At 47.4% G+C, this 24,306-nt stretch overlaps 1 protein-coding gene across 5 annotated transcripts in view; it reads left to right on the top strand.

Annotated features, from left to right (window-relative positions):
- Positions 1 to 24,306, top strand: part of LOC116983325 (semaphorin-3B-like) — a 261,802-nt gene that overhangs the window by 191,570 nt on the left and 45,926 nt on the right. For all 5 annotated transcript variants that reach the window (XM_033037035.1, XM_033037033.1, XM_033037036.1 and 2 more), the window contains exons 3-4: positions 1,568 to 1,722; positions 10,313 to 10,375. In XM_033037035.1, the coding sequence (XP_032892926.1) occupies positions 1,568 to 1,722; positions 10,313 to 10,375 (218 nt within the window). The remainder of the gene's footprint in view (positions 1 to 1,567; positions 1,723 to 10,312; positions 10,376 to 24,306) is intronic.

Raw genomic sequence — 24,306 nt, 5'->3', positions numbered from 1 at the left:
CTTCAGTGAATACTGCATCGGTTGAATGTGTTTCATTTTATACCTTTTAAGGACTCCTTGGCCTTCTATTTGAACTTCATCTTTTACCTTTAGAACACCACTTGTTTTTAACGTTTGCACATTTTTTTTGTTCCATTGTGTTGCAGTTGGCTGCATTGAATTTCCGCTGACATTAAAATGCACTGTAGCTCCCAGCCTGAGGCCAGTCTCTCTCTCCTCTTTCTCTCTCATTCCCTCTTTCCCTCTCTCTTTCCCTTGGGTGTGTGGGGGATCAGCCTGCGGCGTCACACACACACACTAACCACCCCCCCCCACCCCCCCACACATACACACACTAAAGACCCCCCACACACACACAATAACCACCCCCCTTGATATTATATTAATATTATTCATTGTCTCCATTTACCCCACCCCACCCCTATCCACTGATGCATAGCCCCCAACTTGCAGGCGCATCTAGAGAGGGAGAGAGAGGGCAGAGAGAGAGGGGCAGAGACAGAGAGACAGAGGCAGAGAGAGAGGGGCAGAAACAGAGAGGGGGGTAGAGGGGGGGGAGAGGAGAGGGGGGAGGAGAGGAGGAGGGGGGAAGGGGAGGAGAGGAGGAGGGGAGCGGGTCGAGCGGCTGGGCAGCGAGCGGCGTCACTCGCTGCGCATGCACACAGCGCACAGACCCATTGTGACGTCATCAGCCAAAGCCAGCCGGTTTTATTTTCAAAGTTTCTTCAGATTTGTGAACATTTTGATTAATAACTCGAGAAATAAACATGAATTTTTCAGATAAGACGATTTCGGATTCCACGGGATAAATCTCTACCGGAATATGTAAATTTTTTACCGTTAGCGCATTGTTTTTTCGAGAAGATGTGATTATACACATGCACAAGCACACGCATACGCACACACACAAGCACACGCATACGCACACGCACACACACACACACACACACACACACACACACACACACACACACACACACACACACACACACACACACGCACACACACACACCCCACAAGATATGCGGGATGATTTTCTATGCAGAGAGTGGTGGGTGCTTGGAATGCGCTGCCAAGGGTGGTGGTGGAGGCACATGCGATTGCAACATTTAAGTGGCTTTTAGATGTGGACCATGTGCAGGCAGAGGAGATTACTGTATCTTGGCATCATGTTTAGCATGGACATTGTGGACCATAGAGCCTGTTCCTGTGCTGTACTGTTCTATGTTTTATGCTTGAATATTTCTTGAAGATGGCCATTGTTTGTGAGAGCAGTATATACTGCCCATTCCTTATTGCAAGCAGGGATAGATTTGAATCTTCTTTGTCTACTTGCCTGACTCGTATAAGGGTGATTTATTGGTGGTCCAAACCCAAGCAGTGGGTTTGGACCACCAATGCTTGGTCGGACGAGTTGTATCCAGTATCTAGGCTACACTCTGCAACGTGACCAGGTACCACAAATTGGATAGGAAATCACTCTGGAACGTGATGGCCTATATTCTCGCACGTGTGGCCTATTGCCCTTCGACACAGCAGCTGACGTGTGGGTGTTTGGTCTTTTCAGATCTGCTTTTCCGTGGCGTTATCACCTACCAGCTGAATTATTCCTGCTGCTACAACACTCTGCTACTGGATGAGGAGAGAGGCCAGTTGTTTGTGGGTGCCAAGAATTACCTCATTGCTCTCAACCTGAACAACATCAGCAAGCACGAGAAGAAGGTGAGTTCAGCTCGCGTGCGGTAACCCAGCCTGGACTGTGCACCTAATGGTGCCATGGGGCTATTAATGTCACGTGCACATGTACAGTGAAATGCTTTTCTTACACGCAGGACATTATAGTATTCCCAAAACAGACACAAAACGCTGGAGTAACTCAGCGGGTCAGGCAGAATCTCTGGAGAAAAGGAATAGGTGTGCTTCAGGTCGAGACTCGTCTTCAGACTGAGAGTCAGAGGATCTAGTATTGGGAAATTGGGAGAGGCAAGTATAGAAGTGTGTGTGGAGGAGCCTTTTGGGACCAGTGACCACAGTTTGATTAATTTATGATAGTTATGGATAGGGACGGAGAGGATCCACGTGTTAAAATGCTCAACTGGGATAAGGCCAACTTTGAGCGTATGAGAGAAGGTCTCGCTCAAGTTGACTGGAGCAGGTTATTAGAGGGGAAAGGAACATCAGACAAGTGGGATGTTTTTAAAAGTGTACTGAAGAAAGTTCAGGATGTGCATGTCCCTGTTAGAGTGAAGGGCAAAGCAGGCAAACGTAAGGAAGCTTGGCTGACGAGGGAAATTGCGATGTTAGTCAAAAACAAGAATGATGCATGGGACAGGTATAGGCAGCTGGGATCAAGTGCATCCCTGGAGGAGCTTCGGGAACTAAGGAGTAAACTAAAAAAGGAAATCAGAAGGGCAAAAAGGGGCCAGGAGATAGCTCTGGCGGGTAGCATTAAGGACAATCCCAAAAGATTTTATAAACACATAAGGGGGAAAAGGGTAACTAGAGAGAGAGTGGGACCTCTCAGGAATCATAGCAGTCATCTCTGTGTGGAGCCACAGGAGATGGGCAAGGTCTTAAATGTGTATTTCTCCTCTGTATTTACTGAGGAGAAATACAGTAGGATGGAGGAAATTGGAGCATTCACTGGAAGTGTCTTGAGGGCAGTCAGGGTTACGTCTAAGAAATTCTGAAGGTACTGTCGTGTTTGAAGGTAGGCAAATCTCCACGGCCAGATCAGATATATCCGAAGACATTGCAGGAAACTAGAGAAGAAATTGCGGGAGCCCTGGTTGAAATTTACGAGTCGTCCTTAAATACAGGAGAGGATTGGAGGGTGACAAAGGTTGTACCACTTTTCAAGAAGGGCTGTAGGGAAAATGCTGTGAACCATAGGCCGGTGAGCTTAACATCTGTAGTTTGCAAGTTACTGGAGAGTATTCTGAGGGATAGGATATACAGGCATTTGGATGGGCAAGGGCTGATTAGGGACAGTCAGCATGGCTTTGTACGTGGGAAGTTGTATCTCACTAATCTGATTGATTTTTTTGAAGACATGACCAAAAAGGTGGATGAGCGCGGAGCTGTAGATGTTGTGTACATGAACTTCAGTAAGGAGTTCAACAAGGCTCTGCATGGTAGGCTGCTGTGGAAGGTTAGATCACATGGGACCCAAGGAGAGATAGCTGTATGGATAGCAAATTGGCTCCATCGATGGAAGCAGAGGGTGATGCTGGAAGGTTGCTTCTCCGATTGGATTCCTGTGACTAATGGTGTGCCTCAGGGTTCGGTACTGGGGCCATTTCTGTTTGTCATCTACTTCAATGATTTGGATGAGAACATACTCAGGGCATGATTAGCAAGTTTGCTGATGATACTAAAGTTTGTGGTTTTTCAGATAGTGAAGATGGTTGTGAACGATTGCAGCTGGATCTTTATCGATTGGCCAGGTGGGCGGAGGAATGGTTGATAGATTTTAATACAGAGACATGTGAGGTGTTGCATTTTGGGACATTGAATGAGGGCAGGACCTTCACAGTAAATGGTTGGCCTCTGGGTAGTGTTGTAGAGCAGAGGGATCTAGGAGTACAGGTGCATGGTTCCTTGAAGGTCGAGTCACAGGTAGATAAGGTGGTCAAAAAGGCTTTTGGCACTTTGGCCTTCATCAGTCAGAGTATTGAGTATAGAAGTTGGGAGGTCATGTTGCAGTTGTATAAGACGTTGGTGAGACCACATTTAGAATATTGTGTTCAGTTCTGGGCACCATGTTACAGGAAAGATATTGTCAAGCTTGAAAGGGTTCAAGTCAGGTCAAGTCAAGTTTATTCGTCACATACACATACGAGATGTGCAGTGAAATGAAAAGTGGCAATGCTCGCGGACTTTGTGCAAAAAACAAACAACCAAACAACCAAACAAACTATAAACACAATCATAAACACACACATTTTCTTTTGCATATTAAATATTGGAAGGAAAAACGTTCAGTAAAGTTAGTCCCTGGTGAGATTTACAGTCCGAATGGCCTCTGGGAAGAAACTCCTTCTCAACCTCTCTGTTCTCACCGCATGGCAACGGAGGCGTTTGCCTGACTGTAGCAGCTGGAACAGTCCGTTGCATGGGTGGAAGGGGTCTCCCATGATTTTATTGGCTCTGGAGTTGCACCTCCTGATGTATAGTTCCTGCAGGGGGGGCGAGTGAAATTCCCATAGTGCAAAAAAGATTTACGAGGATGTTGCCAGGACTATAGGGTGTGAGCTACAGGGAGAGGTTGAGTAGACTGGGCCTCTATTCCATGGAGCGCAGGAGGATGAGGGGTGATCTTATAGATGCGTACAAAATCATGAGAGGAATAGATCAAGTAGATGCACAGTCTTTTGCCCAGGGGAATCAAGGACCATAGGTTCATGGTGAAGGGGAAAAGATTTAGTAGGAATCTGAGGGGTAGCTTTTTCACACAAAAGGTGGTGGGTGTATGGAACAAGCTGCCAGAGGAGGTAGTTGAGGCTGGGACTATCCCAATGTTTAAGAAACAGTTAGACAGGTACATGGATAGGACAGGTTTGGAGGGATATGGACCAAGTGCAGTCAAGTGGGACTAGTGTTGCTGTGACATGTAGCTGGGACAAGGGCCTGTTTCCACACTGCATCACTGTGTGACTCTATGAGAAACTAGAGGCATGAAAAGGTACAGAACAAAGCACAGCCGGCATCGATGACTCAGGAAAGGTGGAGCCCACAATGGTCCATTGTTGGCTGTGGAAGAGGTGAAAATGAAGTGATATGAACAGTGAAACTAGCAACGTGATTCCCATACCTAAGCACATCCTCGATTAGCGAAATGTACAGAAATAGTCTACTGAGCTCACGTGCAAGAGGTGCCATTATCAAAGTCCGTCCACGCTCTAGTTCTTAAGAATGTTGCCTGATCTAAGCCCCAGGCTACTGCAGGGCCTGCAGTCATCATCTCCTTTGGATGCAATGTTCCTCTCCTCGCCCCGCCCACCTTTGTTTCCCTGGGAGTGTCTCCTGCAGCTGACCTCAAAGGCATTGTAAGCCAGACCTTGGTTCCCTCCCCTCTCCCACCGGCCGTGCTCCTCGCCTGTCGCATCCGTCATCACCGGCTCCATCTTCATGGTCTCTGGCCTTCGGGGGTCGAGAAGGGGCTAGTTCGGCGGGATCCCCTCCCTGTAGGTTGTGGTTGGCCGGGTCCTGTGTTTGCCAGCGGGAGGGGGGGGGGGCGAGCATGTGCCGGCTTGGCGTTTCCGCCCCTGCAGGTCGCGGTTCACCGGGTCCTCTGATCGGTGGCCAGCTCTGGAGAGAATGGATAGGTGACATTTTGGGTCGGGACCCTTCTTCAGACTTTGGTACAAACCAGTGTCTGCAATCGCTTGTTATTACATTTGGTTTTGAATTTGTTTAGAGATACCACATGGTAACAGGCTTCGGCCTACCAAGTCCACGCCGAACATCGATCACCCGCTCACACTAGTTCCACGTTATCCCACTTTCTCATCCACTCCCTATACATTAGGGGCAATTTTACAGAGAGCCAATTAACCTATCGACCCACACGTCTTGGGGCGTGGGAGGAAACTGGAGCACCTGGAGGAAACCCACACAGTCACAGGGAGGACATGAAAACCTCACACAGACAGCGCCTGAGGTCAGGATCGAACCAGGGTCTCTTGCGGTGTGGGGCAGCGGCTGTTTACTACCAAATCTATCAGCTGTGCCTCTGTTTATTTGATCTGTAGATTTGTCCTGCAAGGATTTTCTCCTGTCATTCTCTCTTCTTTGGAAGTGACTCTGTTTTTCCGCAGATGTTAAATTACTCGGGTCCCGCAGTCAAGTAAGCCAGTTAGCCTAACGTCTGTCAATGTGTAAATGCTGGAATCCATTACAGAACAATAATAGCAGAACATTTAGTAAATCATAACACAATCAAGTGGAAATAACATGATCTTATAAATGGGAAATTGTATTTGACAAATTCTGTCAGGAAACACGTGTGGATAAAAGGCAACTGAAAGATGCAGTGAATTTGGATTTCCAAAAGACAGCCAGCTAGGTACCACATCAACAGTTACTGCACTAGATCAGAGTTATATCAGAGCCAAGATAGAGTGGATGTGGAGAAGACGTTTCCAGTGTTGTGAGAGTCTGAGTCAGAATAGGGACACCAGATGGCACAATGGGCTAAGTGTTCGGCTGGCAACCGGAAGGTAGCCGGTTCGAATCCCGCTTGGAGTGCATACTGTCATTGTGTCCTTGGGCAAGACACTTCACCCACCTTTGCCTGTGTGTGAATGTGTGTGAGTGATTGGTGGTGGTCGGAGGGGCCGTAGGCACAGATTGGCAGCCACGCTTCCGTCAGTCTGCCCCAGGGCAGCTGTGGCTACAGAAGTAGCTTACCACCACCGAGTGTGACTGAGGAGTGAATGAATAATGCGATGTAAAGCGCCTTGAGTATTAGAAAGGCGCTATATAAATCCCATCCATTATTATTATTATTAGAATAGGTGGTCAGAGAATTATAGAGCCATACAGCATGGAAACAGGCTCTTTGCCCACACTGACCAACATGTCCCATCTACAAGAGCCTCACCTGCCGGCATTTAGTCCATCCCTCCAAACATATCCTATCCATGTACCTAATAAACGGACGTTGCTTTAGAATGGAGATGAGGTGGAATTTCTTTAGCCAGAGGGTGGTGAATTTGTGGAATTTATTGCCAGAATTGGGTGTGGAGGCTATCATTGGGTATTTTTAAGGTAGATAGGTTCTTGATTAGTGAGGATGTCCAATGTTACGGGGAGAAGGCAGGAGAAGGGTTGAGAGGGCTTTCTCCTCTGTACTACAACAGTCTGAGGAAGGGTCCCGACCCGAAATGTCGCCTGTCCATTCCAGCACGGATGCTGCCTGACCCGTTGAATTATACCTGCGATTTATGCTTTCCTCAAGATTCCAGCATCTGTAGTTCACTGTCTCCCAAGTTCCTACCTACGTCAGTATTATGAAACGGCCTCTTCATCTCGCGCCTCTGTTCCCTCGTTGCAGATTCTGCCACTGATGGAAACATCCCAACACCCACCCTGACACGGCCCCTAAGGATGTTGTATGTTTATTTAAGATCACTCCCTGTTCTATTATACTCCAAAGAAAATTAATTTAATTTCTTCCGCTGATCATCTAAGAACAACCCTGTCATACCAGGACGTCATTTGAATACGTCTCTTGTTTGTTTTTAGCAGCACGGTGGTGCAGCGGTAAAGCTGCTGCCTTACAGCGCCAGAGACACAGGTTCGATCCTGACTACGGGTGCTGTCTGTACGGAGTTTGTACTATCTCTCCTGTGATTGCGTGGGTTTTCCCCGGGTGCTCTGATTTCCTTCCACACTCCATAGATGTACAGGTTTGTCGGCTAATGGGCTTGGTATAAATGTAAATTGTCCCCTAGTGTATGTAGGATAGTGTTAGTGTCGGCGCAGACTCAGTGGGCCAAAGGGCCTATTTCCGCGCTGTATCTCTAAACTAAACTAAACTAAATAGTATGATAGGACCAGATAATGGAATAGATAGGGTAAATACACTTATTATTTTACCCAGAGTTGGGGAATCAAAAAGCAGAGGACATGGGTTTAAAGTGAAGGAGGACTAAGATTTAATAGGAACCCGAGGGAGATTTTTTTTATACCAAGGGCGGTAGGTATATGGAATGAGCTGCCAGAGGAGGTAGTTGAGGCAGGTACTATCACAACATTTATAAGACATTTGGACAAGCATATGGATAGGATAGGTTTAGACTGATATGGGCCAAGCACAGGCAGATGGGACCAGTGTTGATGCGACATGTTGGTCGGTGTGGGCAAGTTGGGCTGAAACAAGACCACAACACATAGGAGCAGAATCAGGTCATTCGGCCCATCACGCCTGCTCCACCATTCAATCATGGCTGATCTATTTTTCCCTCTCAACCCATCCTCCTGTCTTCTCCCCACAATGTCTGACAGCCTTACTAACCAAGAACCTATTAAGCTCTGCTTTAAGAATACCCAATAACGTGGATTCCCAATGTCTGTGGCAATAAATGACACAGATTCACCACCCTCTGGCTAAAGAACTTGTTCCTAATCATTTTTCTAAAGGTACGTCCTTTTATTCTGAGGCTGTGCCCTCGGGTCCTAGACTCTCCCACTATTGGAAACATCTTCTACACAACAGTTGAAGATGGATCAATACGAGGATGTCAAAGAAACCAATGTTCTCTGGTTCTCGAGATGGTGCACGAGGTATATGGTATGATATAGGGCATTAGACAGAGGAGATTCTGCTGTTTTTTTGGTCAGCAATCCAAAAGGCCCATCTTGCTAACTGCGAGATCACATGTTTTGGCAGAAAGTATTGAGAACAGAACAAACGCACACTGGGCAACATCGGAGCCAGTTTAACTTTGTGCAAGTAATTGTTCTGAGAAACCTGGCTTGTAGGCATTTCCTCGATCCCCTCTATCTGTGTGGAGTCTACGTTAATGATGTGTTGTGAACTAATGTCCTCTCTCCAGGGTTTCTCATGTTTAATGTTTAAGCTGGAACGAGTGCAGAGAAGGTTGACCAGGCTAATTCTTGGACTGAGCAGGCAGGAACTGCAGCCGTTGGTTTAAACCGAAGGTAGACGCAAAACGCTGGAGTAACTCAGCGAATCAGACAGCATCTCTGGAGAAAAAGAATAGGTGACGTTTTGGGTCAAGTCCCTTCTTCAGACAGAAGGGTCTTGACCCAAAATGTCACATGTTCCTTTTCTCTAAAGATGCTGTCTGACCCGTTGAGTTACTCCAGCGCTTTGTGTCTATCTTGGAGATGTCTAAAGGGGATGTGTTTTTTACACAGAGGGTGCTGGTGTCTGGAATACACTGAATGGGGATGGTGGAGGAGGCAGATACGATCATGGTGTATTTGAGATAGGCACATGGCTATGCGGGGAATGGAGGTATATAGATCACATGCAGGCAGAGGAGATTAGTGTAACCTGGCATCTTGTTTAGCATAGGGATTGTGGGCTGAAGGGCCTGTTACTGTGCTGCACTGTTGGAATAAACAGACTTGTCACCTAAAAAAATGTCTCCTCTGGTACCACAACATTCTCTCAGCACTTCACGAGAACATTAACATATAGTTTGTACATAGCTTGGCTTGAAGTTACACAGAGATCTCCATTATCAGGCTTCTGGACGGTCCTCCCATTAGCCAGGGTACTCGGATTCACCTCCACCCCATTGAGGACATTGGAACTGAAGCAGCTGAGAACTATATTCCGCACTCTGTATCTTCCCCTTTGCTCGTTGTACTGGAGTTTGAACTGTTTGTATCCATGTATGGTAGATCTGATTTTGGGATAGCATGCAAAACAAGTGGCGGCACAATGGCACAGTGGTAGGGTTGCTGCCTTACAGCGCCAGAGACCCGGGTTCGATCCTGACTACGGGTGCTGTCTGTATGGCGTTTCTACGTTCTCCACATGGCCGCGTGGGTTTTCCCCAGGTACTCCGGTTTCCTCCCACACTCCAAAAGACGTACAGATTTGTAGGTTAACTAACTTTGGTCAAAATTGTAAATTGTCCCTAGCGTGTAGTACATGCTAGTGTAACGGGAATGTCTGGTCGGTGCAGACTCGGGGGGTGGGGTGTTGGTGGGGGGGAGGACCTGTTCCTGCACTGTATCTCTGAGCTAAACTAAACTAACCCAATTACTTGGGCAACTGTAACATGACCTCCCAACTAGGGCGGTCATGGTGGCGCAGTGGTAGAGTTGCTGCCTTACAGCAAATGCAGCGCCGGAGTCCTGGGTTCGATCCCGACTACGGGTGCTGTCTGTACAGAGTTTGTACGTTCTCCCCGTGACCTGCGTGGGTTTTCTCTGAGATCTTCAGTTTCCTCCCACACACCAAAGACGTACAGGTTTGCAGGTTAATTGGCATGGTAAATGTAAAAATTGCCCCTAGTGGGTGTAGGATAGTGTTAATGTGCAGGGATCGCTGGTCGGGGCGGACCCGGTGGGCCGAAGGGCCTGTTTCCGCGCTGTATCTCTAAATTAAACTAAACCAACCTTCTGTATTCATCTACATTTTTAACTGCGGAAGTGACGGGTAGCAATGGGTTAACGTTCTGTTGGCAGATCAGTCTTGCACTCGTGAACGTTTTTTTGTTAATTGCGCAGACTGGGCCAGTAACTGTGGATCGCGGTGAGGATGGTTCATGACCTGACGTTCTGACAGGCTGGTGTGGCATTGAACTCTCTCTGGTTGTCTATCTTTCAGATTTACTGGCCGGCTCCTGTGGAGTGGAGAGAGGAGTGCAACTGGGCAGGAAAAGACTTACACGTGAGTGAGCCCACAGCTAATTGTCTCAGAAGCACCGTTTGACAGGCAGACTACGGCCGCCTAAAATCGACAGGGGTCCTGTCATCGCCCCCTCTCCCCCCACATCTAAAATCCATTCCTCTAAACCGCCGACTCAGTGTTCTCAATTTGCCAAACACATAATCAGAAAGATCAATCAAGTAGATGGACCCAAAATACTGGAGTAACTCAGCGGGACAGGCAGCATCTTTAGGGAGAAGGAATGGGTGACGTTTTGGGTCGAGACCCTTCTACAGACTCAAGCAAGTGTTAAGTTTAGTTTGGTACTGCTGATAGGATGGTTCAGTTGCCTGATAACAGCTGGGACGAAACTGTCCCTGAATCTGGAGGTGTGTGTTTTCACACTTCTGTACCTCTTGCCTGATGGGAGAGGGAGAGAGCGGGGGTGAGATTGGTCCTTGATTATGCTGCTGGTCTTGCCGAGGCAACGTGAAGTGTTGGCGATCCTTACCTAGCCCTGAACGAAATTGCACCCTTGGTCATTTTAGATTGCAGGTAAGATTCAACCGCATCTGTGTGGACCTGGAATAACATCGGCCAGGCTGGGAAACCTCAGCGGGTTGCCTCCCCTAACAAGATGCTTACTTTTAACAGTGAAGGGATATGGTAGTTATGCAGCGGTTAAAATATCAGACGTGTAATCCGGAAATGTACGTCCAAATCCCACCATGGCAGCTGCGGAATTTGAGTTCACTTAATTAAATTATCTGAAGTTGTTGAAAGTGAAAACTCGTCTCGGTAATGGTTATTAAATGGTTGTTAAAACCCATCTGGTTAACTAATATCTTTCAGGCTAGGAGGTCTGTGAATTTTCCCCTATCAGGTCAGAGTGGCGCAGCGTTAGAGTTGCTGCCTCACGATCCTGACTACGGGTGCTGTCTGTGTGGAGCTTGTACATTCTCCCTGTGACCACGTGGGTTTTCTCCGGGTGCACTGGTTTCCACCCACAGGTTTCTACATGAATTGGCTTCTGTAAATTGTCCCTAATGTGCAGGATAGAACTAGTCCATGGGTGATCGTTGGTTGGTGCGGACTAAACTAAACTAGTTGGCGTTTAACTGCCCAGTAAATAGCTTCAGGTTATCTGTCCCACTTCATCCCACAGAGCTACAGTATCTTCGTTGAGTTCCAGACATGCGGCACTGGTGGATACAGTAAGACATAAATGAATGACTTGTAACTCTGGGACCGACACAGCTGAACATGTCAACTTCCCCACGACAGGCTGTTCAGCTACACACCACCTGCTCGATATACGGGGTTGGAGGGACTGGCCAGAGAATTAACTTGCAGTCCTGCTGTATGAGCTCATCCCAATACCCATCAGACTAAGTGGTGGGGAGGAGCGCGCAAGGAAACAGCTGCTGCAGACTCTAGAAGGAGTTTAGTTAAGTTTAGTTTACAGAAGACGGCGAGAAAATAGGCCCTTCGGCCCACCGAGTCCGTGCCGACCTGCGATCGCCCCGTACAATGGCACTATCCTGCACACTAGGGGAAATGTATAAATTCAGGCTGAAGAAGGGTCTCAACCCAAAACGTCACCAAAACTTCCTTCTATCCAGAGATGCTGCCTGTCCTGCTGAGTTACTCCAGCATTTGTGTCTCTCTTTAGTTTAAACCAGCATCTGCAGTTCCATCCTACAACATGTCTTCTATTGTAGTTGAGCTTGACTCAATTGTGTTTATGTGTTGTATTATCATATCTGTTTGGAGGCTTTCACTGTAGCTCAGGTACATGTGACAATAAAATGCCGCAACCTGTTCCCCACAATAGCAGTGCTTGGTACTTTGCCCCCTTCTGTCATGGTCTGTAAGTAGATGCGAGGACAGAAAACAAGTCTGATGACACGGTGTCTCCTTACTCACTGTTGCTGACAACCTGACGCCGAGACATGAACCACGACTTGACATTTGCCACTTTTGGGGAACTTGAGCTGTGTAAATGGTAAGATAAATGCAAATAGGATCAGCAGGTCAGAGTGAGCACACATCAGTGAGGCAGCTCAGACTAGGTTTGGGTTCCACAAGCTTTGCACCAGCTCCTCTAAAGCCTCAATGCCCACCCTGCTGGCTCCAGCCATCGCCCAATGGCGTGTTGGTGGGGTGAAAGCAGTGGGAAATGGCCGCGAGGTGATGGGGTTGTTGGGGACATGCCGAACCTCCTCAGCCCTCCTCAGGAATTAGAGGCATTGGTGTGCCTTCTTGTTCATAGCTTTGATGTGGCCGGTCCAGGCCAAATGATTGGTGATATTTATTGTGGATGCTTTCAAGAGGGAGTTAAATGGAGCACTTAGGGATAGCGGAGTTAAGGGGTATGGAAGGAAGGCAGGAACGGGGTACTGATTGTGGATGATCTGCCATGATCGCATTGAATGGCGGTGCTGGCTCGAAGGGCCGAATGGCCTACTCCTGCACCTATTGTCTATTGCCTATTCCACCATCTACCTCAGAGCTGCCATGTTCTCAGTGAATGAGGGAGTAGAAATGAAGGGTCAGAGGCCATAACTACTAATTGTTTCTCTGTGTGTCTATGCTACATCAAGCTAACATGTGGATGTATAGTGAAATAGAGGAAACAGAGGATTACTTAAGAGAAGATAGACGCAGTCTTAACAGACTTTAAATCAGTCAGACGAGTCTGAAGAAGGGTCTCGACCCGAAACATCACCCATTCCTTCTATCCAGAGATGATGCCTGGCCCGCTGAGTTATTCCAGCATTTTGTGGCTATCTTCAGTGTAAACCAGCATCTGCAGTTCCTTCCTACACATTTCTCAAGAGACATGACTTAACAATGAATCGCTTAAAAGGCCTGACCGTTTCCACCGCTGTGAATGGAGGTGCCAGCTTACACGTGGCTATTTGGTTATTATGCTGCCTGACCAGCTGAGTTAGTGTCCAGCACGTTATGTCTGTCTTGTGCAACGGTTCTGCAGAAGAGCAGGGTGTGCTCCTTCTGGTGACCTGCCCAATACATCTCCCTCGGTCTGAATGTGCAGAGATAATCTCCTTGTCATCTCTGGGACCCCCTTGAACACATTCCACCTGCTGCACTTCCTACAGTGAAAGTGCGCAATGCTCTGCTGTCATCAAAGGTGCTAGTCAAATGTACGTTTTAGTTTAGTTTAGAGTTTACAGCGTGGAACAGGCAGGCCCTTCGGCCAACCGAGTCCGCACCGACCAACGATCCCCACGTGTTATCACTGTCCTACACTGGGGACAATGTTTACACTTACACCTAACCAATTAACCTACAAACCTCTACATCTTTGGAGTGTGGGAGGAAACCGAAGATCACGGAGAAAACCCACGCAGGTCACGGGGAGAACGTACAAACTCCGTACAGACTAAGCCCACAGTAGCCAGGATTGAACCCGGGTCTCTGGCGCTGTAAGGCCGCAACTCTACCGCTGTGTCACCGTGCCGCCCAAACCCAAAAGAGTTTACCCAAATAGAAATTAAAGCCAACGTTGAAATAATCTCCCTGTGACAAATGTGATATTATCAATTAAAGATGTCACAAAGAGACTGTTGGCAGAAGCTTCCCACTTTGAATTTGTTTGATGTTTTATCCATTGATGTCGAATCTCTCCAGTTTATTTCGCATGCTGATAACGTTATACTGTCTACAAGTCTTTTCAAGGATTCTTCCCACTGGCCTCTCTGGCACAATAGCTTGCTAATGGACAAAAAATGCTGGAGTAACTCAGCGGGTCAAGCAGCATCTCTGGAGAACATGGATACGTGATGTTTCGGGTTGGAATCCTGGTTCAGACTGAAGAAGGTTTCCGACCCGAACTGTTCCACAAAGTTCATATGTTCTTAGAGCAGAACTAGGCCATTTGGCCAATCAAGTCTACTCCGCCATTCAATCATGGCTGATCTATCTTTCGGCCGACCAAGACCAAGCTGCCCATCACTAGTTCTATGCTCGCTGACTTTCGCACCCTCTCCCTACATTCCATGGGCAATTTTCGGAGGTCAATTAACTTAGAAACCTGCACATGTGGGAGGGAACCAGGGAAAACCCACACGGTCACAGGTAGAATGTGCAAACTCCACGCAGACAGCACCCGAGGTCAGGATCGAACCCGGGTCTCTGGTGCTGTGAGGCAGCAGCTCTGTGGCTTCAGTGGCTCACAATTCAGTCTTCAACTCTTCAATCCTTCTGCCTCACACCTTCTGTCATGAAGTCCCGCTATGGACAGGAGGGAGGTGCGTGTGTTGACATTTTCCACGATATCCTGTCCTGGCAAAATTTGGCAGTACAGTGGAGGAGGGGGGGGGGGGGGGAATGTCTTGACACATGTTGGATGTGGACAGAGTTGAGTTGGTGAGATCATCTTGGCGGACACAGCACAGCGAAACAAGCCACTGAAAGGGAAACTAACACGGAGAAACTACCCAGTGCCAAGAAAAATAATTGAAGCCAGGTTTCCTAATATGTGCAAAGTTGTGACTGATAATTAGGATCAGGCCTCTTCTGTCGAGCACTTTAAAGTCGATGTCTTTGTGTGTACTCATGCGTGTGACATGGTATCATTATGTTGCGTGTGGCCTGGAGTGCTCTGCTTAGTTACTGGGCTTACTGAGAGATGGGATTGCAATGGGCTTGACCATCTCGAGGCCGGCACAGTGGCGCAGCGGGTGGAGTCGCTGCCTCACAGCACCGGAGACCCGGGTTCGATCCTCATCTCGGATTGCTGTCTGTGTGGAGTTTGCACGTTTTCCGTGTGACCGCGTGGGCTTCCACCAGGCGCTCCGGTTTCCCTCTACAGCCCAGAGATGTGATTGCAGGTTCATTGAACTCTCGACTTTGGAGATACAGCACGGACTCGATGGGCCGATGGGCCTGTTTCCATGCTGTATCTCTAAACCAAACTTATCAACTCTCAGCCATACCTGCTGGAGGATTATAACATGACCTCCAGGAGAAGGTGCAACATGGTCAACTCTGTCACAATCCATTGTATGTAGGAGACATCTTGACCTTAAGTGAAGATGTTTGAGAAGACATGGAGAACCTTCTTGGTCACAATCTACTTATTCATACATTTAGATATTTACCAGAATACTCCCAGTATTAGGGGGTATGAGCTATGAGGCGAGGTTGGACATATTTGGATTGTTTCCCCTGGAACAGCGGGGTCTGAGGGGAGGCCTGATCAAAGTATATAAAATCATCAGTCGCATGATTAATGTATTCAGTCTTTTTCCCAATGCCAATGTCTAAAACCCCTGTCTCACGGTACGAGTTAATTCCAAGAGCTCTCCCGAGTCTGCCCTGATTCGAACGCGGAGATTTATGGTAATGGCCACTCGTCGGTACTCGGGGCTCCGGTGGACATTTTTCATCATGTTGAAAAATCTTCACGAGTCTTCCCGTGCTTACCTGCCGTTAGCGAGTCTTCCCGAGTACCTGCCGTTAGCGTTAAGAGACGTCCCCGAGCTCCGACGTACCCGCTACATTCATTCTCAGTGCTTACCATGAGTTTGAATTTTTTTTAACTCGGGAGAGCTCTTGGAATGAACTCGTACCGTGGGCTATAACACTAGAGGGCATATGGTGAGAGGGTCAAAGTTTAAAGATGTGCGATCAGGTTTTTTTTACACAGAGGGTGGCGGGTGCCTGGAACTGAAATTAGCTCATGACTTTGGAGAAAGGTGGAATGAGATAAGTTGAGTTTTTATTCCGCTGTGCGAGCAGCATTGACCAATTTTGTTTTGCAAATCGTAATTGTGAGATTTCAGCGTACGTGCGACGGTCCCTCTCCTGATTTTATACACTTCTATAAGATCTCCCCTCAACCTCCGACATTCCAGAGAAATAATCCATTTCATGTTATCTGGCAAGAACTACCTTAAACGAGACCCGGAGTTAAAACAGCAGCTGTCTCGCAAATGGATGGATCGATGGTCCGAAAAAGGGTCTCGACCTGAAGCTTGAAAATAAATAGTGCTGGAGTAACTGAGCATCTCTGGAGAACAGGGATCAACATAGAAAATAGGTGCAGGGGTAGGCCATTCGGCCCCAAACCAGCACCACCATTCAATATGATCATGGATGATCATCCAAAATTAGAACCCCGTTCCTGCTTTTTCCCCATTTGGCAGCCCGAAACGTCACCTATCCATGTCCTCCAGAGATACTGCCTGGCCTGCTCAGTTACTCCAGCACGTACTTGTTAGTAAACCACCATCTGCAGTTCACTTTACTTTAGACTGAGACTTACAGTGCAGGTTTTAAATCTGTTTTTTATAGACACTCGGACTGAGCTCTGCTTACGCAGATTCAACAGTCTAAGGCCAAGAGCTGAGTTCCTAGCATTCCAAATAAAGGCCGTGCAACACAAAGGAGCCTTTGTGTCTGTTGCACATTAATCCATGTGGAAGAAACCAAGCCTCCTTCTGCTCTTTTTGTGACACCTTTCATTGTTCCTGATCTGGGATGTGAAGAGTCAGCTCAGACCTTCTCTCCACCGGGTGGACTCGTGGGTTTTACCATCGCCGCCCCTCCCCGCTACCCCTCCACGCTACCCCTCCCCTCCTCAACACCACATCCCTCCCCGCCACCCCTCCGCACCACCCCTCCCCTCCTCGCCCTGTCACCCCTCCCCTCCCCACCACCCCTCCCTGCCCCATCACCCCTCCCTGCCCCATCACCCCTCCCTGCCCCATCACCGTCCCACGGTGGGTCAGTAGCACTGCCAGCAACTGCTTTTTCCCACTTGTCCAGCGTTGAGTTTCTCCATGAATCGTTCTGCGTTAATACCAAGTCACTGAGACAGAGGCACATTTGCATTGTGTTAAAATGTGCAGCAGAATGAGGGATATAAAGACAGCACGAGGTGAGAGGGGCAGGATTTAATGGGATCCTGAGGGGCAACCTGATCTGGAGCTTCATCCCCTTTGATCTCTTGTTTTCACACCTTACCCTTCCATATCTCTGTGGCTCCCTCTCCCTTGACTCTCCATCTGAAGAAGGGTCTCCCATTCCTTTGATCCAGAGATGTTGCCGTTACTTGGAGTGGGATTATGTTGGAGCTGGTAGGATGCGTGCAGTGATTTTGGCAAATAGAGTCATAGAGAGTCTTACTGTGGGGAATAGGCTCTTTGGCCCAACTTGCCCATGCCAACCAGCATGCCACATCTACATTGGTCCCACTGCCTGCATTTGGCCCATATCTCTCTAAATCTATCCTATCCACGTTCCTGTCCAAATATTTCTTAAACATTGCGATAATGCCTGCCCCAACGACCTCCTCCGGCAGCTTATTCCTTACACCCGCCACCCTTTGTGTAATAAAGTTACCCTTCATGTTCCTATTAAATCTTTCCCCGCTCATCTTAACCCTATGTCCTCTTGATTCCCCTTCTCTGCGCAAGCGACACTGTAAGTTTAACCTATCTATTCCTCTTGCGCTCCTAGAAATAAAGTCCTAGCCCGCTTTTTGAGGCATTGCCTAATACTTAAGCCTTTCCAGTTTTCTCTTAATTCCTGCTGGAGGCAGCTTTTATCCTCAGAAGAATGTCAAACAAGGCTTTTTAACCCCTACTTGCTGTGTAAACAAATTGACTCATTAACTCACTATGTGTGACCTTAGGCGGCCTCACTGGTTTGTCCAAGGTTAAACTGGGCTGGGCCTCTGATTCATGGTCAAAGAATTTTCACAAACTCATCATCTTGGCTTTGACTAATTAACTAATTAACAGCCTGTCGCAGTGACTCTCATCGTCGTACTATCATGGAGCCATACAGCGTGGAAACAGGTCCTTCATCCCAACTTGCCCAGACCGACAAACATGTCCCATTGACACCAGTCCCACCTGCCTGCGTTTGGCTCATATCCCTCCACACCTGTCCTATCCATGTACCTGTCTAAATGTTTCTTAAATGTTGTGATAGTACCTGCCTCAACTACCTCCTCCGGAAGCTTTCTCCACACACCCACCCACCACCCTTTGTGTAACAAAGTTACCCTTCAGGTTCCTGTTAATTCTTTCCCCCTCACCTGAAACCTATGTCTTCTGGTTCTCGATTCCCCTACCCATGGCAAAAGACACTGTGCGTTTACCAAATCTATTCCTCTCATGATTTAATACACCTCTATAAGATCACCCCTCATCCTCTTGCACTCCAAGGAATAAAGTCCTAGCCTGCTCAACCTCTCCCTATAACTCAGGCTCTAGAGACTTGGTAACTTCCTCGTAAATCTTCTCTGCAGCCTCCTCAGCATTCCACCATGACTATCTGCAATATCAGATTTAATCTTATATAATGTTCTTTGACCAATCTGCACACTCCCTTTATTTGAGACTGTCACAAATGTTGTGTGACAAGGCAGAGGCCACACACGCAACTGCAGATAGACACAAAGTGCTGGAATAACTCAACGGGTCAGGCAGCATCTCCAGAGAACAGGTCGGGACCCTTCTTCGGATCGATTGTAGGGGGGAGCAACTGGAAGCAAGAAAAGACCTGAAGAGGAGTCTGAAGGGTCCCGACTTGAAACGTCACCTACTCCTTTTCTCCAGAGATGCTGCCTGACACGCTGAGTTACACCAGCACTCTGCGTGTATCTTTAGTAAAGACCAGGCCAAATCAGGGCCAGCAACAGAAGGCATCAGGCAGGGTGGTTCCGATAGGCCAATTGTTGGCCAGGGACAGTGTGATCCCAAGAGGGATATAACTACAGATGCTGGGTTACAAAACCCCCCACAAAGTGCTGGAGTAACTTCTGAAGAAGGGTCCCTCCCAATCTGAATCGTCACCTATCGATGTTCTCAATAGTTGCTTCCTGACTCGCTGAGTTACATCAGCACCTTGTTACTTTTTGTGTGACAAGACCGAGTTAAGAAAGGTTGATTCCTTCACTTCAGTGCCCTCCGCAACTGTGTCATCACACACAGACTAAGGAACTGTGTTAAATATTTATTAATTACTGAAAATCATCAGACTACAAATTATTTTTCGGGCTGTGGAACAGTGGGGCAGCTGCTAGAGTAGTTGCCTCACAGCGCCAGAGACCCGGGTTCAATCCTGACCCTGGGTGCTGTCTGTGTGGAGTTTACACGTTCTCCCTTGGAGCGCCTGGGTTTCCTCTGGGTGCTCCTATTTCCTCCCACATCCCAAAGATATGCGGTTTTGTAGGTTACTTGGCCTCTGTAAATTGTCTCTTGTGTGTAGGGAGTGGATGAGAAAGTAGGGTAACACAGGACTAGTGTGAACTATGGTCGACATGCACTCAGTGGGCTGAAGGGCCTGTTTGCAAACTGTGTCCCGATACTAAACTGAACTGAACAGAACTATTTCCAATATTCTGAGAAACAAGGATAAGGAAAGGTAGATTTGGATTTCTATATTAGTTTTTTCAGTATCAGTATGTTCTGTGACTGTACTTCCAATCAACCAGTTTAGTTTAAAGATAGAGATACAGCAAAACTTGAAGTTAGAGCAATCAATATTCATACAGCTGGGTTGTAAGCTACCCAAGTGAAATATGAGGTGCTGTTCCTTCATTTGCGTTTGGCCTCACTCTGATATTGGAGGAGGCCCAGGACAGAAAGGTCAGTGTGGGAGTGGGAAGGGGAATTAAAGTGTTTGGCAACTGGGGGATCAGCCCAACTTGCCCATGCCGACCAAGACGCCCCATCCAAGGTAAACCCATTCGTCAACCTTTAGCTACAAACCTTTCCTATCCATGTGTACCTGTCCAATGTCTTTTAAATGATGTTCTAGTACCTGCCTCAACTACCCTCTCTGTTAGCTTTTTCCACATACCCATTACCCTCTGAGCATCTATCTTTAATCAGACTTTACTGCTGGACTTTGTCTTGCACTAAACGTTGTACCCTTTATCCTGTGTCTGTACACTGTGGACAGCTTGATTGTCTTGTAGCTGTTACATATTTCTCAATCACTGACACACAGTTCAGTAATGTACTGTGCTTTTTGTGGAACCTTTCTGTCCGCCATTTCCCGCGTTACAAAGCTGTTCACGCTTCAATTTTAAGGAAGAGATAGATAGATTCTTGATTAGTACGGGTGTCGAGGGAGAAGGCAGGAGAATGGGTTTAGGAGGGAGAGACAGATCAGGATGATTGAACGGCAGAGTAGACTTGATGGGCCGAATGGCCTAATTCTGCTCCTATTACTTATGACCTAATGACCTGAATTGGCTACAGTACGCTTTGGGAGGTTGCAGAGTCCATACACAGCACTGGAGAAATGCAGGTCTGTCTTCAGCCTTCTCTGAACGAGACCAAGCGGAATGTCACGTACAGACAAAGGGATCAGTAAGAAGCTTTCACGAAGAGAGAAGGGATTGACGGACATGGTAGGCGGCTGGGGTTGGATGTGTGAGACTGGGTCATTTTCTCGTTTTGAATGTAACCTAGCCCCAGGCTACATCGCTGCTCTCTCCTCACACTTAGCATCAAAGTGTGATTTGGGAGAGCGGGTACATTCGTGGGCTGAAACCCAGCACTTAGGGCAAGATCGTAAGTACCAGGAATTCATCTTCACTGTTATGGCATTTCACCTGCTGCCTTTGAAGTCGTGAGCTTTCTTGTCTTCAGAGAGCAAAGGCCAGGATATCCAGCAGTTCAGTATTGATTTCAGGCTTTTAACACAAACATACCGCTGGAAAATAATCCACTGTAAACAAAGCAGATCATGTTCTTCCATGGCAAGGGAGTTGGATGTCAATTGAGTGTCTCGCTAACTTCTGCTGCAGCACTAACCTCGTTGCTCAGGCTTTTTAATTCTTCTACCCCATTAAATATTTCCTTTTATTGAATTGCACAATTCAGCAGATTCAGGGCCGTGATGTGGAAAAGATTGAAAAGTTTTAGAATTCATTTGGTGTTCTCTACTTACGAGACCCTAGCCTCTAATGGCTTATTGTGGAGAGTGTATTAGAGATCTTTTGTTCTTGTCTCTCCGTTACAAAACGTTTTATCTCACGCAAATCTCTTGGATCAAATGGTTTTCATCAGATTTACTTACAGTGAGAGAGGATGGCTGTGGTTTTGTTATCAGATAACTGATCGTAATGCTCTGTTATTGTGGTTAAGTGTTGCCTGATTGTTGTGTTACATAATGCCACTGAGGAATAGAGGGCGGCACAGTGGCGCAGCTGGTAGAGCCGCTGCCTCACGGTACCAGAGACCCAAGGTTCGATCCTGACCTCGGGTGCCATCTGTGTGGAGTTTGATGGATAGAATACATTTGAGGGGCTGAATAGCCCATTACCACACCCATTCCTTATGCCGACATGAAATTAATTAATTAATTGGGCTCAGAGCCAAATCAGAAAGACAGGCAGCTTTGTTGGTTAATTAGCCCCTTGTATGTTGGGGGTTGGATGCAAAAGTGGGATAACATAGAACTAGTGTGAAAGGGTGATCGATGGTTGGTATGGAGTCGGTCGGTCGAAAGACCTATTTCGGTGCTATATATCTAGACTAAACTAAACTGATCTCTAAAATGCTGATAACTATATTCTTGAAGGGCCGAAGGGCCTGTTTCCATGCTGTATCGCTCAATCAATCATTCAATCAATCATATCAGACATGATGCACCTCTTTCTTTCGACGTTAAAGTTACAGCATGGAAACAGACCCTCCGGCCCACCGAGTCCGCTCCGACTAGCATCACCCCGACTAGCATCACACTGATCAGCATCACCCCGTAAACTGAAGGCCCTGTCCCACGATGTGAGTTTACCCAAGAGCTCTCCCAAGTTTAAAAAAAAATCAAACTCGTGGTAAGTACGCAGAATGTACGTAGCGAGTACGTCGGAGCTCGTGGATGTCTCGTAGCGGCTCGTAATGCTAACGGCAGGTACTTGGAAAACGCGGAAACTCGTGATGTTTTTTCAACAGTGTGAAAAATTTCCAAGAGTAAAAAAATACTCGTGATGAAGTACCACGAGTTTGATTTTTTTAAACTCGGGAGAGCTCTTGGGTAAACTCGCATCGTGGGACAGGGGCTTAACGCTATCCTACTTATTACAATTTACAGAGGCCAATTAACCTGAAATTAACCTGAAAGCCTGCATGTCTTTGTAGTGTGGGAGGAAACCAGAGCACCCAGAGAAAACCCACGTGGTCACAGGGAGAACGTGCAAACTCCGTACAGACAGCACCCGTGGTCAGGATCGAACCCGGGTCTCTGGCGTTGTAAAGGCAGCAACTCTACCGCTGTGCTGCCTTTCTGTTTTTACTGCTGAAAATGGCTGTACTTTTCAGGTTTATTGTTCCAGGGACTTCAGTACATTCTGGGGACAGGGACTAGGACAGGGACAGGGACCCCAGGACAAGGACCTCTTTACCTTTAGCTCCCACATGGTGTGGATTTGAGCTACGTGGCATGCTTTAGATGCTCTCAGCTGCGGGTTAGTGAGTTGCACTCTTATTACAGACTCAGTGCTTCTGGGTTCAAATCTCATTCCAGGCTTTCGAACGTGAAAATTGAGATTTCCTTCCCTGAGCCAGATGGGCTTTTACAGCAACCCAGTAATCTCAAATTCACCGTTGTAGATGCTTGTTGTTTTAATTCCAGATTTCTTTGATGAACAGAGTTGTATAAAATCATGGGAGGAATAGACCGGGTAGACGCACAGAGTCTCTTGCCCAGAGTAGGGAACTTGAGAACCAGAGGACATGGGTTTAAGGTGAAGGAAAAGATTTTAATTGAACCTGAGGGGTAGATTTTTTACACAAAGCGTGGTAGGTGTATGGGACGAGCTGCCGGAGGAAGTAGTTGAGGCCGGTACTATCGCAACATTTAAGAAACAATTAGACAAGTACATGGATAGGACAGGTTTAGAGGGATATGGGCCAAACGCAGGCCGGTGGGACTAGTGTAGCTGGGACATGTTGGTCGATGTGGGCTGAAGAGCCTGTTTCCATTCTATTCCATTCCATTCCATTCCAAACTGTAAACCCTGCAGTTGCAGTGAAGAGATGTGAACTTAAGTCTCCAATAGTTTAGGTTGCTGGATTACAAACCCTCTAACAAAACTACTGTAAAACATGTCGAAACAAGGAACTGCAGATGCCAGTTGCAGATACTATAAAAGACACAAAGTGCTTGAGTAACTCAGCAGGTCAGGCATATTTTCTGGGGACATGATAGATTCTCCAGTGATGCTTGCTCCATGTTCTCCAGAGATGCTGTCTGACCCGCTGAGTTACTCCAGCCATTCGTGTCTTTTTGTGTGACTAGATCTTGTTGGTTCTGATTTAAAGGACTCCTTCACCCCTTCATACTGTATCACAGACTGACTGAGGAACTGCATTAAACATCTACTAATTATTGAAAATTGTCGGAGCAGTGGCACAGCTGGTAGAGCTGCAGCCTCACAGTGCCAGAGACCCTAGTTCGATCCTGACCTCGGGTGTTGTGTGTGTGGAGTTTGCATGTTCTCCCTGTGATCTCGTGGGTTTCCTCCGGGTGGTCCGGTTTCCTCCCCACATCCCAAAGGTGAAATGGCCCTCTGTAAAATGCCCCTGGTGTGCAGGGAGTGACTGAGAAAGTGGGATAACGTAGAACTGGTGAGCGGGTGATCAATGGTTGACGTGGACTGGGTGGGCCAAAGGAACTGTTTCCATGCTGTATCTCTAAACTAAACTGAAATACTTCCACTATTCTGAGAAACAGGGAGAGGTAACTGTGGGGTGGCACAGTGGCGCAGCACTAGAGTTGCTGCCTCATAGAGCCAGAGTCCCAGGTTCAATCGTGACTATGGGCGCTGCCTGTGTGGAGTTTGTACGTTCTCCCTGTGATCGCGTGGGTTTTATCCGGGTGCTCCAGTCTCCTCCCACACTCCAAAGACGTGCAGGTTTGTTGGTTGATTGCCTTTGGTTTAATTGTAAATTGCCCCTAGT

Source organism: Amblyraja radiata, chromosome 18 (assembly GCF_010909765.2).
Source record: "Amblyraja radiata isolate CabotCenter1 chromosome 18, sAmbRad1.1.pri, whole genome shotgun sequence".
In the NCBI taxonomy this organism is placed as follows: Eukaryota; Metazoa; Chordata; class Chondrichthyes; order Rajiformes; family Rajidae; genus Amblyraja; species Amblyraja radiata.
The sequence above is the reverse complement of the archived record's forward strand: the minus strand, read 5'-3'. Positions and strand labels throughout refer to the sequence as shown.